This window comes from Ascidiella aspersa, chromosome 2 (assembly GCF_963924565.1).
Source record: "Ascidiella aspersa chromosome 2, kaAscAspe10.2, whole genome shotgun sequence".
Classification (NCBI taxonomy): domain Eukaryota; kingdom Metazoa; phylum Chordata; class Ascidiacea; order Phlebobranchia; family Ascidiidae; genus Ascidiella; species Ascidiella aspersa.
The window spans coordinates 12,319,523-12,338,242 of NC_139448.1; the positions used below are offsets into that span (position 1 = coordinate 12,319,523).

General features: G+C 36.8%; 2 protein-coding genes across 2 annotated transcripts; both read left to right on the forward strand.

The window, feature by feature from the left end:
• The first annotated feature begins 1,096 nt into the window (after positions 1-1,096).
• Positions 1,097-4,204, forward strand: LOC146163720 (ubiquitin carboxyl-terminal hydrolase 36-like). The gene has a single exon (XM_083383197.1). The coding sequence runs from the start codon at positions 1,149-1,151 to the stop codon at positions 3,570-3,572; it is 2,424 nt and encodes an 807-aa protein (XP_083239323.1). The 5' UTR covers positions 1,097-1,148; the 3' UTR covers positions 3,573-4,204.
• A 534-nt stretch (positions 4,205-4,738) lies between these two features.
• LOC146163721 (putative pre-mRNA-splicing factor ATP-dependent RNA helicase PRP1) lies at positions 4,739-18,705 on the forward strand. Its single transcript, XM_083382637.1, has 15 exons — positions 4,739-5,356; positions 5,535-5,619; positions 5,768-5,938; positions 6,306-6,469; positions 6,915-7,110; positions 8,217-8,435; positions 8,828-8,995; positions 9,331-9,417; positions 9,663-9,812; positions 10,454-10,562; positions 12,660-12,851; positions 13,527-13,649; positions 15,086-15,276; positions 16,611-16,780; positions 18,113-18,705. The coding sequence occupies exons 1-15, from the start codon at positions 5,289-5,291 to the stop codon at positions 18,234-18,236; spliced, it is 2,217 nt and encodes a 738-aa protein (XP_083238763.1). The 5' UTR covers positions 4,739-5,288; the 3' UTR covers positions 18,237-18,705.
• The last annotated feature ends 15 nt before the right edge of the window (positions 18,706-18,720 follow it).

Genomic DNA, 18,720 nt, shown 5'->3' on the forward strand with positions numbered 1-18,720 from the left:
TAGCAACATAAACCCCCCATTAAAATGTGGTAGGATTCAACACCAGTGCCCAAAATTGTGGTCTATGAAAAATTGCAGGTATCATGTGGCCACTGAAAGAATGTCAAGTGCTCCAAGTATTTTTACCAACCCAAACTTGCAAAATCAAATATGCTCACATAGACCACTGTGGAAAGTGTGCCGAGTGCACCGCGAGTTTTTTTCCACCTTGTAAAAGTGCACCCTGAAAAAATTCTGAACTGCACCCGAAATGTGTAAAACGCTTAGCGGCATAAGTTTACAGTGCAATGTATGCAATACAGAGTGCAAGTGAACCCGGAAATTTAAAAGTGCACCCAAACCTTTGTTGCACCCGGGCACCCGGATTTTTTCGGCCATGCATGCTCGAGATCTTGTCAAAATCTTCCATACATTTGATAAACATAAAGCTTACAACTGTTTGGGTTAAAATAGCATCATTAAAAATTATAAAATTTATGTTTTTAAATTTGTATTATTTTCTATTTTAACCTCTGTTTCTAATCTAAATTTCCATAACTCTTTTTGGGTACCTGTATTGAACTTCCATAACTCTTTGTGGGTACCTGTATTGAATTCCACTTATTCACATTCTGGAACTATTTATAATTTAAATAATAAGCTTTACCTTTTAAGACAATACTTTTTTGTTGTCTATGGTACTATATTGTACCATACTTGAAAAGTTTTATATCTAATTATAAGGAAAAAGGCCAACGATGACGTTGCTCTGTCTGCCTCTTTAAGATTGATGCCAGCAACCGACCAGGCGAACATGTTGCATCCGACAATCGTCCACCGGTCAAACTTTGCCATACAATATATTAAATATATATTTCTTTAATTATGACACTAATCCAAGGTTCACCCTTCCTTATATCAACAATTAGGTTTTTAAAAGGGTTACTTAAACAGATATCACTAATGAAAAACAATTTTTATGCTTTAAACTCATTTGACTTATCTTAGGACATTTTTTTAGTTGTATTGGTATTTGCTTCTCTTATGAACAACATGGTAATCCTCAGGAACAGTCACCAAAAATACTAACCCTATTATCTGTTGTTTGTAGTAAACTGTTAGGTTGAACAACGATAAATGATAACAAAACATAAGCAACTTCATCAGGTATGACTGTGTCACAGCAGATAGCTGCAGAAGTCTTTAAACCCAAAAGCCAATCAAACTCTGTGCGCAATGGATTCAGCATTGATCAGCAGCTTCGTTCTAACGCAAAAAAAGTATTGCTACAAAAGATCAAATTTGTGGATGCCAAGAGGCCATACAACATGGACATTAACAAACTGAAGGGCAAATATGTGAACCTCAACCCTACTGCGCATTTAAAGCCTGTTTCTGAACAAAACAAAACGAAACCTGTCAACGGTGAAAGCAAAAGTAAAAATGACGGAGTTCCAACACCAAAGTGTGTGCTCTTTGATCCTAAAAAGGTGGAATTACATTGGAAGAAAAATGGCAGAGTTGGCTCTGGCTTGGTCAATCTTGGTAACACCTGCTTTCTAAACTCAGCACTTCAATGTCTAAGCTACACACCTCCGCTTACCAATTACCTCTTGAGTGGAGACCATCGTATGGTTTGTAAAGTCAGTGGACAGTTCTGTATGCTATGTTCATTGCAGCAACATCTTCGTGCTTCATCTAGTAATGGAGGTCAAGCAATACGTCCTATGTGCATTCTGAAGAATCTACGCCTCATTGCAAAACACTTGCATTTTGGAAGACAAGAAGATGCCCATGAGTTTATTCGCTACAGCATTGATGCCATGCAAAAGTCTTGCTTGCAAGGTTACTCCAGCAAGTTGGATATTCACACAAAAGCTACAACCCTTGTGTACCAGATTTTTGGTGGATATCTACGCAGTCGTGTTCGGTGCTGTCAGTGTAAAGCTGTTTCTGACACCTTTGATCCATTTTTAGACATCAGTTTGGAAATCAGCAAAAAGAACTGTAATAATATCCCAAATTGCCTCAAACACTTTGTTAAATCTGAACTTTTGCAAGGTGACAATTCCTACAAATGCCACAGGTGCAAAAATTGTGTCCAAGCAAGCAAAACTTTTACCATTCACAGACCTCCCAATATTTTAACAATTCAACTAAAACGCTTCTCATCTTTCATGGGTAACAAAATAAACTCTGATGTCACTTATCCTTCCAAACTAAACCTGGGGCCGTACCTAAGCAGCCCACAGTCTGATGGTCCAATGTATGATCTTTATGCAGTTTTGGTACATTCTGGGTTCAGTTGCCAATCTGGTCATTATTACGCTTATGCAAAAGCATCAAATGGTCAGTGGTACTGTTTCAATGATTCTTCAGTGTACCAAGTCAGCACCAATCAAGCTTTAAACCAGCAAGCTTACTTACTATTCTACCATCGTTTAAAGGGACAATCCATGCACTGCAACACAAATGGAAATTCAAAAGTATTACCAGGATTTCAGAGGGAACCTATTCTAAGTGTTCTTTCAAAGGAAATTAGTAGGCAACCAAAAAATTCTGATTCCGCTTCACAGAACAAGAACAAGGAAAAGGTGATTCAACAAAATGGATATTCACTTCCTTCCAACTCATTGTCGACACAGGCCAGATCAAGTTTGTCAGAAAAAACAAAACCCTCATACTACAAGCCTGACTATTTTAAACCAGTTCAAAAACCAGTGAACAGCATTGATTCTGCTAAATTGGGTGGAAATATGAAACCGAAAATTACCTCTCCTGAAAAGGTAATTCCGACCAATCACACTGTTAAAAGAACTGAAAACAAACAAAACAAAGCTTTTGTTAAGGCTGAAGCTACTAACATTCTTAGCTCTGTTAACACTGCTGAAACAATGACAACAGATGACTGGTTGCAGACTAAAATTCGTCAACGAAGAGACAGTGAGGAAAGCTCCTCATCAAAAAAATCTGGAACAAAGCAGAGCATTTCTTTTCAAATCCGCCCATTTTCGGCCATGCCTAATCATCAAAAACACTGGAAAAAACTTCACTCCAAAGCAAGAAGTGACAGCTCAAAATCAAAACTGATCAGTGATAATCACTCTTCTTCTTCTTCAAACGACAGTCGGCGGTCAGACCGCGATCGTGAGATCTATGCAAAGAAGTTAAAACTCTTAGGAAAGCGGAAATCTCCAGAAAGAGACGGCTGCAATGGAAGTAATTTTCAAGAAAATAGTCATAACACACAGGAAAGTGGCCAAGCGAAAAAGAAGAAACTCGTGTTAACTGAAAATGACAAAGCACCCAAGGAACGCACAGGAATACTCTCAAAACTCTTGCAACAATCTTCAAGCAAAGCTTATGGCGGCCTGGTAAAGAGCTGGAGTGGGGAAAAGTCGGTTGTTGAGGATGATGCCAAGAAGGACTACGCCGAGCAAAAACAGTCACATTTGGACGGCTGGGATCGCGAATTTGACAGGGGAAAAGTGAAAAAGGTTAAGACCAAAAAGTTTTTTCACCACAACAACAATGGCAACCTTTTTCAAAAGTTTCAACACATAAAGTGGGACAAACGATCAAACTCTTTGTAGCTTTACTTTTTATAATTATAATGTCGTTTATTTAATTTGTGTGCTTGCAGTTTTATATTGGTTGACACTAAATTGTTTGAATATAAGCATCTAATTGCTTGTTTTTTTCATTGTCGGAAAATACTGTTTGTTTCTTTTTTAAATGTGTGAAAAATCTGAATACTTGTGTGAAGATGCTACCAGTTCATTAAGCATATTGAACTGCTTTTCAAATTAAATTGTTAAACGGCATATGAATATATCACTGGAATGAATGTTTGTGTGTAACGTTTAAGAATCGTTTTAAATGGTCTGGCGAGAAATAACTTTGTGTGTAAGTGGTTGAAGATTATGTTTACTGCTGTTCACTTTGTTGCTTATTATACAACAAGAGAAAAACTATTGTAAAGCAGCAGATGTGCTCGATATCCATTTAACTGGTATTATATATATACATTGTGTTTGTATATATCATAGTGTTTGTATGCAGGAAAGTTTTTTGCGTTAGCGGATTAATGGTGCTAGTTTGAAGAAATGTGTATTGTCATGTTATACTGAACTACTATTATTTTTCAAATGTCTGTGTGTAATTATGATATATACTGAATGATATGTGTTTGCATATAATATTAAGAACAAGACTAGTAATGATTTTTTTTTTAGTTTTACATCTGTTGTATTGTTTATTTAAAAAGGGTAATATAACTATAAATTTTTCCAAAACATGCAACAGGCTAGTGAACTATGTTATGGTGTGTGTTGGAATAAATGTTTGGTGAGTTTGTGGCTTGGTGGCTCGATATTTCTTTATTGCTCTTAAATATTCTTTCTTGCAATTTAAAACCACTCGTTTTTTTGTGCATTAACTCTCTGTCCGGTAGGCTGTATTTCTGTAACTCACTAGAAGATAGAAATCGTACATTTTTGTGCCAAACTGCTGTACTTTTATTTGGTATTCTATCGAACTACTGTCATCGGATTCTTGTGTGCAGCATTTTCTTTTTAAAGTCATGATTTGGCTTTGTTTTGTTATACTTATTATTTGTTGAGAGAAAAATTGGCAGGGTGTGTACTACATAACAAAAGAAGACTTAATTATAAAAATTGTGGGATTTCTTTTCATTAATGATTTAAATTAACATTTTGTCTTATTCACTAACAACTTTTTTTAGTGTTTTTATGTATATGAGAATGGACTTAAACCGTTAACTACAACTCAAGTTTTGAGCATATTATCTAATCACATTAATTGCTACATTTGTTTATTTTTTGAACTGCCAACTAGGTATTGTTGTAATACATATATTATTTGTCTGTCATTTAAAGCTCTGCCCATTCTCTTGTGTAATTTTAGATTTGAATCAGATTTGTTTGTGATAAGATGCTACGAAAGCACCATAAACCTTGCATTTGTCAAGATTATGCCTATAGATGTAATCATGTGGGTGTATATTTTGATTTATATTATTCGTAAACTTGATAGTACTTTACGTTGGCAATTTAAATGAATTTAAAGTCAAAGTGCCTACAGCTTGATCGCATTTACGTGGCTGCTTCCACTTAGTAACCTGACTTATTTCTGTACGCTAAAATGTGTTTTGTGTTGTGCCATTTGGCAATGAATCTTGTTCACAACTCTTAAGTAACTGATGTATCTCCTGTTTTAGATCTAACCAACTGTTTTAGACTTAACCAAGAGTCTTGGTAATATAAACAAGTAGAATCTGCAGCCGAAACATGTCAAAACGACATCGCCTTGACATCGGTGATGATCACAAAAAGAGGAGGGACAGAGATGATGATAGGTAACATGCACAATTATAGATTAATGTATAAAATTATATTTGCATTTAAGTATTACTTTTGTTCACTTTCAGTTGCCTATTGGGTTTGGTTTTCTGACAATGGCACGCTTTTATTTATAACTTTATTTATAATATTGTGGTAAAATAGTTCCAAAAACCTTTTATCTTTACTATTCAGATACCGAGATCGAGAAGACCGTAATGAAAGAAAAGCATCTATTACAAAATCTATTTCTGCCAACAAGTTGGTCAATCCAACTGCTGTAAGTGTTTACTAATATTTTGATTGTGTACTTTTAATTATGTTGCGTATATAATTGTAATTTTGATTTTCTGTGTATTGATTTTAAGGCTATATCAATAAGTATCTCCCAAGGTTATATTTTGCCTACATTTTCCTGTATTTGCAAGGTTCCTACCAACTCACTCACTGGCCTGCCATTCACCCAAAAGTACTACGACATTCTTAAAAAGCGACTCGGTCTGCCTGTTTGGGAATATAAAGAGCAGTTTATGACGCTTCTCGCAAAACATCAAACTCTTGTGCTTGTTGGCGAAACTGGGTCTGGAAAAACTACCCAGGTATTTTCCCCCTTATTTTATTAACCCTAACAGCTTGTTTGTGTATCACAAATTAAGCCAATTGAAGAAATTGTCTATTTTTCTGTGTGATCGATACTATTTAGCATGCAATTTGTCAACTTGGTGGCTAACTGATAATTTTACACTTTATCAATATATATATAAAGTTAGAATCACATTTCTTTGAAAAATATTACATCAGACGATCAAGAATAGTTACGTCTCACTAGTTGGTCAGCAGTGATATCATTGGTAACAGCGAACAAAACAAAATACTTTAAAAATGTCCTACTAATTAATTATCAAGCACAGCCAGCCTGGTCACTCAACCAAGGGTGTTACTAATGTGAAAATTTTGTTGCCGCAGATCCCACAGTGGTGCGTGGAGTACATTCGCCAGCACACCCCAGTAAACAATCGTAAGTCAGTGGCATGCACTCAGCCTCGACGGGTGGCAGCAATGAGTGTGGCGCAGCGTGTCGCCGAGGAAATGGATGTTATGCTTGGACAAGAAGTTGGGTACACCATCAGGTAATACTCTCTTTACAAATTCAATTTGCTAAGTTGCGACTTTTCATCCTATTGCAATGGATATTGTAAGTAGTTGGTTGCCATTTGTTGCATTAATAATTTGAAGATTTTTATTTTTCGTCAACCTTAATTTAGGGCCTTGAAAATGTATAAACATCCGGTAGGCAAATACACACTGCTAACCATGCCATACACTGCTGAACAGTGTTGTCAACAAGTCATTTCAAGTCCAAGACATGTTGTTTGCAAAACAACTAAAGTTCAAGTCAAGCCATTTGAAAACAGTGACTGAAGTGCACTTAGTCAAGTCATGACAACATTGCTCCTTAATTATGGCATACATATTAAGATTTGTTGCTTTACTGACTTTGATTAAGTCTACCTAATAAAGTACTATGTCAAAGCAATATTAACAAATTAGTATTCCATTTTTTTTAATGTCTAGGTTTGAAGATTGCTCCAGTGCGAAGACCCTGCTTAAGTACATGACTGACGGTATGTTGCTAAGAGAAGCCATGGCGGACCCTCTTATGGAGCGTTATGATGTTATCTTGCTTGACGAGGCTCACGAACGTACACTAGCCACCGATATTTTGCTTGGAGTGATCAAGGAAGTCTGCAAACAGCGACCTGACTTAAAGGCATGATTTATTTTTATTTTAATAAATAGGACCATTTATATCAGGGGTTGGCAACCTACAACTTGAGGGCTGGATCTGGCCCGCCAGTGTAAATCATCGAGCAGCTACACCTCTTTTACAACTGGGCTTGAGGCAGTATTTTTGTCTATTTTAACTATGTAAATGTAAAAATTTTTGTGATTAGCATGAATCTTAGTTATACTTCTAGTATATTTGTGTTTTATGAAGGAATGTTTTAAGCCAAAATACACCGTACATAACCTGGAACTATCAACGATGAAAGTTTTGCCAACTTAGTATATATATGAATTCATTTTATCATGCTACACACTAGTTCATTGCGTCTTTTAAATATTAATATAATTTTAAGAGCTTAACATTTACATTTAAGTAACACCATGAACTAGATCAGTGGTCCTTAACCTTTGTAACCTGTCGAACCCCCACGTTATTCTGCAATTGTTCGTTGAACCCCAAATTTATGCTCAGAATCCGTTTCTTCCTCCTAGCAGATGAAACTAGGCAGATTCAAATTATAAACTAGCATTTATATAGGTTAAATTGGCCAAACTTTCGATCGAACCCTGGTTAAGAACCACTGAACTAGATTAACAATTAAATTTATCGCGTTTCCTAGTATTAATATTGCACCTTTCAATTGTGATCATGAATGACGCCATGCTGACTCTAATTTTAAACCAAAACAAATGCAAAGCATTTTCTTTGGCGCTTTCTGATGATTGTGCAATAGGCCCAATTTTAAACTTCACAATTTAACAACAAAAGTAACAGTTAAAGTTTAAAACATTCTGATAAGACCTTTCGGAGTTTGGGTCAGGCCCGCGACTGGATAAAGGTTGCCGACACCAGTTTTATATGAAGATAGTAATTGCTTCTCTGTGTTTGACATTTTTGTTTGTCTATTTAAATTGTTTCTCTTCGCATTTTCACCATCGCATCTTTTTTATTTTTTCAAGGTTTTTGTTGTTGCTAATTGCTATAGAGTAAGAGTCCTCAGAGTTTACGTTTTTTGCCTTTTTTCATATAAGGTTACTGTACAAATCTGTTATTTGTAAATAAAATATCCGAATAATTTTTACTCCTAGATCATTGTGATGAGTGCAACATTGGACGCCGGCAAATTCCAGCAATACTTCAACGACGCTCCGTTGCTAACGATCCCGGGTCGAACCCATCCGGTGGAGATTTTTTACACCCCAGAGCCGGAGCGCGACTACTTGGAAGCAGCAATTCGAACTGTGGTCCAGATCCACATGTGTGAAGAAGACGAGGGAGATGTACTGCTATTTCTTACAGGACAAGAGGTTGAGATTTTTAATACAGTGAATCGTTGATGCAGTCGTATCTACTTTTGTAGACCACCTTGTTTAGTATTTCGAGAACACAAAATCTTGTGAATTGAGTATCATGTTCACTCAAACAGATTTTAAATCAATAAAGACTATTTAAAAAAGGTAATATATATACATAGATGAATTTTGTTTTCGTTGACTGACTTTCTGTATCTCAACAACTTTAAATCATTTTCGCTTAATTTGTAATAATTATGTAGTCCATGTGGTGATTAAGAACATATCTTTGTCTGAAACGATATATTGCAAAGTAAATTAAAGGATATTTTCTAAAGTGCCAAATTTTGTCATTTGTACTTTTTGTATACTAACATGGCTATGGTTTATTTTGTTTCAAATTTAAGGAAATTGATGAGTCCTGTCGTAGAATTAAACAGGAAGTGGATAACCTTGGTCCGGAGGTTGGTGATCTCAAGGTGATTCCCCTCTACTCGACCCTTCCCCCTGCCCAACAACAAAGGATCTTTGAAAAGGCTCCTCCAAAGAAAGAAAACGGAGCGATAGGCAGAAAGGTAATAAAGTTCCTTCACATTAAAAGCAAAATAAAATGACTAATGTTCAACCATTAGAAACTTTAAATCAGGGACAAGCCGCTTGCATTCTTTACCTGATTTTATTGGCATCTTATGTTTCGAACTACAGTTTCAATTTTTTAGCAAATCATTGAATATACTCTAGTCTAGACTTTTTGCTCCCATTTGAAGCCATTGTCGTCATTTACGGGTAAGGGCGAGGAGAAGAAGTAAGGTTCTTGTCTGGTGACTGCTTTAAATGATTAATATTTCACTGTGTTTGTTTATTATTATTTTTTTAATTATAACTAAAAAGTGTTTAATCTCATTTACAGGTTGTTGTGTCAACCAACATTGCAGAGACTTCCCTCACAATAGATGGGATCGTGTTTGTGATTGATCCGGGATTCTCAAAACAAAAGGTAAACATTATCGTTCTTAAGAATAATATAAAAAAGTATTTTTTGTCCAGCAAACATTGAGATATTGCCGGACACTAGAGAATGCAACTTGAAACCGAGCGGTGAAATAAACAAGCCGACTCTAGTCACGCGTTCACCTAAATTTTTTAAAGGGCGGACAAATACACATAGCCATGGTTGAAAAAAGCGTGTCTTTACTTTTCAAGTAGCCTCTGTAACGCTACGACCGCCTTTTCACCACCCAGGTGTACAATCCCCGCATCAGGGTCGAATCTCTCCTGGTGTCGGCCATCAGCAAAGCGAGTGCCCAGCAACGTTCGGGCCGCGGCGGCAGGACAAGGCCGGGAAAGTGCTTCCGGCTGTACACCGAAAAGGCTTACAAGACCGAAATGCAGGTGAGTTTTTTCGCGCAATGTTACACATTTTATTCGGCCGATACTTGGAATTTTCGAAACAATTTTTCGAAATTTAGGCACAGAAATAACGTGGTGCCTGGAAGGACTTAATTGATATTTTCTTATTTTTGTTCCCCACTGGTTTTATTCATACCCCTTGGCCACAGCAATTCATAAAAAAATACCAAACTCATTTTCGGAACCAGGCGATTACAACTTGATCTACCAGTCCAGCATAGATTCATTTAGTTGTGAATGATATTTCCGGTATAAAGTATGGTATTTAGGTATTAATTTGTGTACGCTTTTTTTCATATTATGGGCATACTTGTAACAGTGTGCTCCGTTTCGACTGCTAGATACGTAAAGAAAAATCTAATAAAGTAAGGCTTTGCAAAATACGTTAAAATAAAATAGAACTTGCCAGGAGACGCCATTCTGAAAAAATATCAATAAAGCAAACGCTGAAACGAACAAACAAAAACCAACAAAGCTGTTTGAATGTCTGGTCTTAAATCTAGCAGAACCCAAAAAGTACATTTGAAAACGTGTACTCGTATCGCCTGTTTACTATCCGACAACCGTATTATGTGCTTGCCGGGAATGACTGGAGATTTATGACGTCACATTGCGTCACGCAGGACAACACGTACCCGGAGATTCTTCGCTCGAACCTCGGCTCGGTTGTTCTGCATCTAAAAAAACTCGGCATCGACGACTTGGTCCACTTTGACTTCATGGATCCGCCAGGTGAGAAAAAACATCAACTTGTGAGCACTTTCTAATCGTTAATCTAATCCACGATTTGCTAAACACTGCGAATTGAATATGTAAATAACAACAGCGAGGTGTAACATCGTGTTTAAATTGAACACGAAGATAAACAAGACTATTTTACCTAGCAGCATAGTTTTTGCCATCCGAGCGGTTTAGTCGTCACCCGAATATTAAAAAATGGCAAAACATTCCGGACCTTTTTTAATTATTTTCTTTACCTAACTGTCTTCAACCGATGGATGTCACAAACAGCGTAGAAATGATAGGTTTAGATTACAATCAAACAATGGAAAGTGATGGAGCGATTTAACTGTCACCGGGACCCATTATACGCAACGCGAAATTGATGCCCCTTTTATAAAAGTTATGCCTTTTTTTTCTATTTGACGATCATGTCTCCTCTAAAATAATTAGTCTTCAAATTTTCAACTAAAAATAGATGATGAAGAATCAGCAATCGGTCTTTGCAATCGGATCGTTTCAGTCCACTTCCATTATAATTGCAACATAAATAGCATGCGTATCCGTCGGTTTCTTTAAATCTGTCATGCTAGGTCGAGGATTACATTACATCGATTTTCGAAATTAAACATTCCAATTTCAAACCGAAAAAAGGTAAAGAAATTAAGTGACCATCAAAATTCAGTGGCTGAACAGGTGTTGTTGCATTCAGAGCGAAAAGCTATTGATCGCTAGCAGGAGACAACAAGATGCGATTAAGCTTGTCAAAATCCCCGTTGCCACAGCTGATATATTTTGTAATTGCGTTGAAGAGAAAAGTTCAATCGGCATAACCTAAACCAGAGCGATTAGCTCAACGGAGCGCAATAGCCGTTTGCATCTGGAGGCACGCACAGCAAGTAATGAGACTTCTGAAAAGGATCCATTCACCATTGATATCGCAGTCTTGCAATTATAGTGTTGCGTCTATTGAGCAGTGTCTGCAACTTGTTACAGAGTCTTGAACCATAATAAAAAGAGCTCTTGTCTTTCTATTTTTTAGCACACTTCGTTTTTTAACAATGTTCAAGTATTTGATTCTTTAAAACTCTTTGAATGGCTTTGATTGATATCATATTGGAAGGTGTTTGAAAAACCCTGAATAATGTTTTAATATATTTAATGTCCACATTGTCCAGCCTATGCTATGTGTTTTCAAAAGTGCCGTCAAAAAACAGTTACACAATATTTTTTGACGTGTTGACCATGACATCTATTCACTGTTTTGTTTCCAAAAAGCGTCGAGCAAACCAATTTTAGTTTTTAAAAACCTGCAAATTTTTAAAAATGTTTTGAATTTTATTCTTAAAAATTTGTGGCAACCCTGAATGTTACTCTTTCCATTGGACAGCGCACGCAGTCAGACGAAGACAACCAGATAATTTGGGTATCATTTTATTTTCCATTTTACCGAAAATTTTACTTTGTCCAACGTGGTTAGGTGGTGTCTCAGTCGAAACACGTTGTTAGTCGGCGGGGTAATTGTATAGGCTGGACCAATGTTGTAATTCACGTTCTTATGATAAAAAAAACTTCTATTTTACTTCAATTGAATTCTCGTGCAGATTTTCTAGTTTTCTCCAATTCGAGAATTCTAATCATAAGATAATCTTTAATCTTAGTTTTAAACTAATTAGGAGCTGAAAAATTTCTAGTTAATTATAAAACGTTATATTATCCAAATCTACAAACAACAGTCCTTCAAACAAGTCGAGTTCGGTTGGGACATTTAAAAAAAAACACCACTCGAATGTCAACACTGCCTTTTAAAATCCATCTGGCTGGCAGAATTTTGCCAGTCTTCTGGTGACAAGCTTTTTTGACCAAATTTTAGAATGGTACAACAAAATCAATCCCGCCAATCGTAGTTAGAAATGTTCCTTCCTATTCGTGCTTGAAAAATATGAGATTAAATATTTGGCACATGTTTTTTTTCGATGAAATATTTTTTTTGGAACCCATATCTTTGGTTTCTGGCTGATTCTTAGGCCGACATGGTCGCTAGATCGCCAACATTCTGCCATACTAAATTCAGTATCAAAAATCACCGCAATGACATTTTTTATTCAGCCCCTGAAACCCTGATGCGTGCGCTGGAGCTTCTCAACTATCTCGCCGCCCTCAACGACGACGGCGATCTCACTGAGCTTGGCGCTATAATGGCTGAGTTTCCTCTCGATCCACAACTCTCCAAGATGCTGGTTGCAAGCTGCGAGTACAACTGCTCCAACGAGATCCTCAGCATTACCGCCATGTTGTCGGGTAACTTTTTCTTTGTCTACGTTGTTTTTTTAGCGAAGTGATTATACGCGCACTGTACAATGTATAGTTCGGACACTTTTTCGTAAGCTTTAATGAGAAACTGTTTTAATTTTTCCAAAATGTGTTCTTGCCTTCAAGCTTGTACTCTCTATAAGTCCCTCGTACAAGCCCATCGTACATAATTGCGATGGTCAGTAGTTAGTACGCGCACTGTACAATGTAGTTCGGACACTTTGTTGGTTTTAATGTGCTTCTAAGTCCCCTGTACAAGCCCCTCGTACACAGTTGCGATTGTTTAAGCATTGACTATAAAGATTTGCCCCCCCCCCCCTCCAATACAATTGTGTTTTTAAAGGAATTATGTATTTTACTGTAAGTTAATTTCTAAATATTCCTAACGCTTAGCTGCGTGTTTTGTGTAACGCGACTCATACAAGAGTTTACCTCATCATAAGGATCCCAATAACATTTAATAACAAGTGCCCACCTATTTTTGTTATTATCGTCCGTCATCATTGGGTGTAAGCCCCTTTAACCGTATAATAAGCCAACAAATTGGGCTCGCGTTGTTCCTTTGGAACGTCCAGCGCCTTCCCAACCTCCCTAGTGTCCCATTGTTCTAACGCTGTGGGGCGTGACGCGGCTGTTCCTTGCCCGTCCCTCTACTCCCGTCAGTTCCGCAGTGCTTCGTACGACCCGGAGACGCCAAGAAGCAAGCCGACGAAGCCAAGATGAGGTTCGCGCACATCGACGGCGATCACCTCACCATGCTCAACGTCTACCACGCCTACAAACAAAGTGAGTCGTCAGTTTTTTTTTTGTCGTAATTTTGTCGGAACTTGGCATGCCACACTCGTTGTACAAACGTGGTTATTTATGCAAATCGCGGGGTTTTGAACTTTTGTCCATCTGGAATGCAAGTAACACAAGTCTCCCTGTAGCTACTGAATAATCGTTTCGAAATAACTAACGATTAGGCCCGACACTTCTATCGCTGTTTTTTCTACAAATTGAAAACGTCGATGTCGAGGAATTGCACTATATCGCTTCCTATTTCGCAACCATTTAGCCGGAATTTCAGGAAATTCTATTTTAATTGATATTGTTACTCAATTCGACTTTTCTGCATTACGAATTCAAACCTTGTGCAAGATACCAGTTATCAACGAAATATAGATAAAATTTATCATCACGGAGTTTACAATGCGTCATATAAATCCACCTGTAATTTATGAAAAAAACGCCTTTTTTACGAATGTAAATGTCAAAATTTGTACATGATTAGCCATTTTTAGGCTGGACATTTCTCTTACATTTTTGAAAATTTGTTGTTGACTAAAAAACTGTAAAACGCCATTAGACAAAGTTGGAATTAGATTAGTTTTATGTATGACAGAATATCTAGAACAGTGGTCGGCAACCACCCGGCCGCAGCATTGTGCCGGTCCGCAAGAAAACTCTAGGTTCGTAGGTTCGTACTTTATTAGTTGTCTCTTGGAGTTTTTCAAGAACGTAACTATATGTTGTCGTATTTCACGCTCTTAGAACTCGTTGCGGCAAACAAATTCAAGTCTCTCATTGAATCAAAGTTTTTATATAATTCGATTTTTCGTTGTTGTAAATTTGTAAGACCGGTCCGTGATTAAATTTCAGTTTTAACCCAGCCTGAGTGCAAAAAAGGTTGCCGGCCCCTGATCTGGAACCATCTAGTTGTTCAAGTCTGCATTTCTTATTACTACCCTAAAACAACAAAATAGAAAGACGGACGAGAATAAAAAATAGCACCTATCAAGAAGCGTCAGGTTGGGCTAAAGGCCAGCCCACTTAACTTTATGAATTGCGAGATTTTCTGAATTTAAAGCACAGATATATTAGAGTGTTTTACAGACTTGATCATAAAAACAAACATGGAAAGCGTCGGTAATGTCTTTGCATACTTAGAACGGTATATAACGAAGCGCATAACAGTAAGCAATTCAACAAATCATTGTCAACATAAGTTCCAAACAGGAGAGTTACAGGGTTGTTTTGTAAATAAATTAAAAGTTTTGAAGAGATTCAAAATATAATTTCTTCCCAATAGCTTCCAATATGACGACAATTATTAAATATATGCGATATGGTTTCAGGGCCATTGCGACAGAAAACACATTGGTCGGAGTCAGTTTTTCCAAAGAAATGTAATGTTTCGTTTGAAGTCTGATACTAACGAATCCGTTTATCCGTCGTTGCAGACCAGGCCGCCCCCCAGTGGTGCTTCGACAACTATATCAACAACCGCTCGCTGGCGCAGTGCGACAACGTGCGCACTCAGCTGGCGCGCATCATGGACCGCTTCGCTCTGCCGCGTAGGAGCACCGAGTTCACCAGTCGCGACTACTACCTTAACATTCGCAAAGCACTGGTTGCTGGATTCTTTATGCAGGTTGGTCATTGCGTTAATATTCGGAATTAGCGATGTTCGATATTGACATTTGATTCCGATACCGATGCGATAGCCGATATTTTGGGCAAAAAGTATTGAGATCCAAACCAATACCAGTGACGTCGTTATTATGCTCAAAAAAGAAAAAATAGATGAAATTGCAAGGTTTGAAGGTATTTTTTCCAGGTTTTTCTGCTGCAATTTGTTTTATTGTTTACAATTCAAGTTACGGCCAGTTGTTAACCTAATATTTTGGTTGTATTTACTATTTTCGTTTTTCGCGTTTTTGATCAGGGTAATAACTTCATTTGCTTTTGAATCGGATCACATGCGTTTTTCGAATGAAATGTGACGTGTCGGCCATTCCTGGTAACGTTATTTATACGACCTTTCTAAAACTCTTTAACCAAGTCATGCTAAAAGTGTTATGCTTATTATATTGAAAGTTTAAATTAACTAATGACAATGTAGTACGAACGGTAAACACTGTCGTGTTTTAAAAAAAACTACGTAAATTAAAATGTAGGTTATATAATGTTAAGATACATGTTCTCATCCATTTCGTATTGTTAGAATCGGCTGTAAAACAATCCCCCTTATAGCAATAACATAACATTAATAATTTACCGTCACCAAAAAAATCAAAAATGTTAACATCTGTAGAGGATGCGAAACTACCGATGCCCCATTTAATATGGTAAAATGTACATTTCTGTCATATAAACAAATGACATTTTTTTAATCAAATAAATATTTTAAGAAGTCGTAGTATTTCTTCAGTAACTAAAATTCGACCTATATTTTAGGCGAAAAAACATTTATATAATTTTGTTTATTAAAAACTCATTTAAACAAATCACTTAGCGACCGACAAAAGCAATTGTTTTTCAATTCAGCTTTTTAATAAAAAGCTATACATATGCGGTTGAATGCTTCTCTTCAACCCAAGCGGAAGACTACTGATTCACATCCGAATGTCAGCAATGTTTGGCCTGTTACAATATGTTATATTCATACATCGCACGTATCACATAATATAAAATATAACGCTTCGTTGGCAAGTTTTGAACTCCCTGCTGTTCCCAGTGCCTTGGACCGCTAAGAATGGAATTCGAAAATATATTTGACCTGCTTAAAAATATTTAATTCAAACAAAACAAAATTATAACCTAAATAAACAATTATTTACCTCTCATTTTAATTTAATTTTCGATACTTTTTTTCATTTTGCGGGATCCTAAAATTCGCCAAGAACCGCTGAAAGCGAAAACCGTCGCACAGTTCAACTTTACCTCATCTTGCGATCCCTTAAATATTCTTTATTCCTACTTTAGGTGGCGCACTTGGAGCGCACAGGTCACTATCTGACAGTGAAGGACAACCAGGTTGTTCAGCTGCATCCATCCACGTGCCTGGACCACAAGCCCGAGTGGGTGCTCTACAACGAATTCGTGCTCACCACCAAGAACTACATCCGAACTTGCACCGACGTCAAGCCGGAATGGTGAGCTGACCAGGGCGAAATTATCTGTGTCAAAAACGAGAAATTATGATTAGAAGCGCAACCGATAACTGGATAATAGTATTGTGTTGTTTTAATGCATAGAAATGCCGATAGGTCATGTAACATACTTTGTGTGCTAAAAGTGCTATGCATTTTACCCCCTATATTAAACCCCTTTCTTTCAAATTTCGAATTTACCTATTCACCTTTACCAAAAATTACATTTTTTAATTTTATTTATTTTTTACTCGGCCATAGCATTCTGTCTCAAACAGTATTTATTTATTTATTTCATATAAGCGCCAAAGCCATTACAAGTTTTTAACAAGGCACTGTTAGCTCGTTAATATTTATAGTGACTTTGGTAATTTAAAAAAAATTGTATGTCGCAAAATAGATTTAAGTTCGATTGTTAAATTACATTAAACCAGTTAAACAGGTATACCAACTTTTGCGCAAAATCATTTACTTATTGCATTTAAAAAAAACATTTTATTTTTATTTTTTTTTAATTTTTAATCGGTATTTTTTAAAGGATTTATAAATTCGGTCTTGTAAAATACTATTTTTTAAGATTTTATTTATAAAAAAAAAATCAAATAAAAATAAATGTTTAGTCCCGTTTTTTTTTCTTGCTTTCCGCTTTGCGAAAGTTTGCGGTCTCAATTATAAACAAAGTTGCCTCGCGCCAAATTTATTTCACAATTTAAAAAAAATTAAAAGGATAAGGAATTTACCTTCACAATTTTCAAGAACTAAGAGTATAAGGAAAACCGAAAATTAAGTTTAAACGGAGGGGCTGGTTAGCGGTAAGCATTAGCTTGTTTTGGTTCGAGCCAACCTTTGCTAATTTAGTTCGTTTCGAAATAGAATCTAAATTTTTTTTCTCTTAATGAGCCATGGAATTTTGCTTTAAACATTATTTGTCTATTTCGTATTTAGGCACCAAAGTCACTATAAGATTTACCGGCGTGGTTAAGAACACTTTTTTATAAATATTAGTGACTTATATGTAAAATATACACGGTAAAATTTATTTTAGTTTAATTGTTAAATTACATTAAAACTAGGTGTACAACGTTTTGCGCAAAAGCATTCACTCATTCCATTAGAAAATAGAAACACTTAAATCTCCTAATCCCCAATTTTTTAAAAGTTTTATAAATTCGGTCGTTTAAAATACTGTTTTTTACGATTTTATATTTTACAAAAATCCTAATAAAAATAAATTTTGAGTCCTGATACAATTTTCTTTGCTTTTATTTTTGCAAAGCTTCCAGTCTCAACTGTTTAACAAAAATTAATCAAACAACAACCTGCTTTGCTCTGCAGGCTAGTCAAGATCGCGCCGCAGTACTACAACATGTCCAACTTCCCGCAATGTGAGGCCAAACGCCAGCTGGAGCGCCTTGTTGCCAAGCTGCAGGCACGTGACCGTGTAGAGCAGAACTCGTGAGCTCATCGCTCGAAACCGAAGCCTGATCCGACTCTTTCTGTTGACGTTTTGTTGCGCACCGACCACTTCCACTGAGGCCACCGCCACTGCCGAAAAACACCCGTTCCGTGCGACCGGTTCGAGCTGGTTCGAGCTGGCGAGATACTGACGAATAACAAGTCATGCTTTCTCTCTCTCTCTTTTTTTTTGTCTGGCGGCTCTGGACCTGTTGTTGTTGTGCGCTGCCGACTGCGCACGTTTTTCTCGCTTTCACCGGGTTTAACGTTATGTGCTCTCTCTCGTGGAATTTGTATATAGTGTATCGACCGGTGTGGTTAAGTTTGCGCAAGTAACACGTTTTGTGAACTTGGTTAATTTATAACGCTCACCAGTAGACCTAAAAGCAACGTTCATGCCGTATTGGCCTTTTTGGTGTCAACACGACTGTTTGAACTTCAACGCACCTCTCGCATTTGGCCGTAATTAAATAAGTTCGAAAAGTACC

Bases quoted from the DNA above. Each gene is read 5' to 3' on its own strand.
- LOC146163720 (XM_083383197.1), top strand. From the start codon at position 1,149: ATGACTGTGTCACAGCAGATAGCTGCAGAAGTCTTTAAACCCAAAAGC.
- LOC146163721 (XM_083382637.1), top strand. From the start codon at position 5,289: ATGTCAAAACGACATCGCCTTGACATCGGTGATGATCACAAAAAGAGG. The intron at 5,939-6,305 runs GTATTTTCCCCC...TTGTTGCCGCAG, and splicing joins GGTCTGGAAAAACTACCCAG to ATCCCACAGTGGTGCGTGGA. The intron at 12,852-13,526 runs GTAACTTTTTCT...TACTCCCGTCAG, and splicing joins CATTACCGCCATGTTGTCGG to TTCCGCAGTGCTTCGTACGA.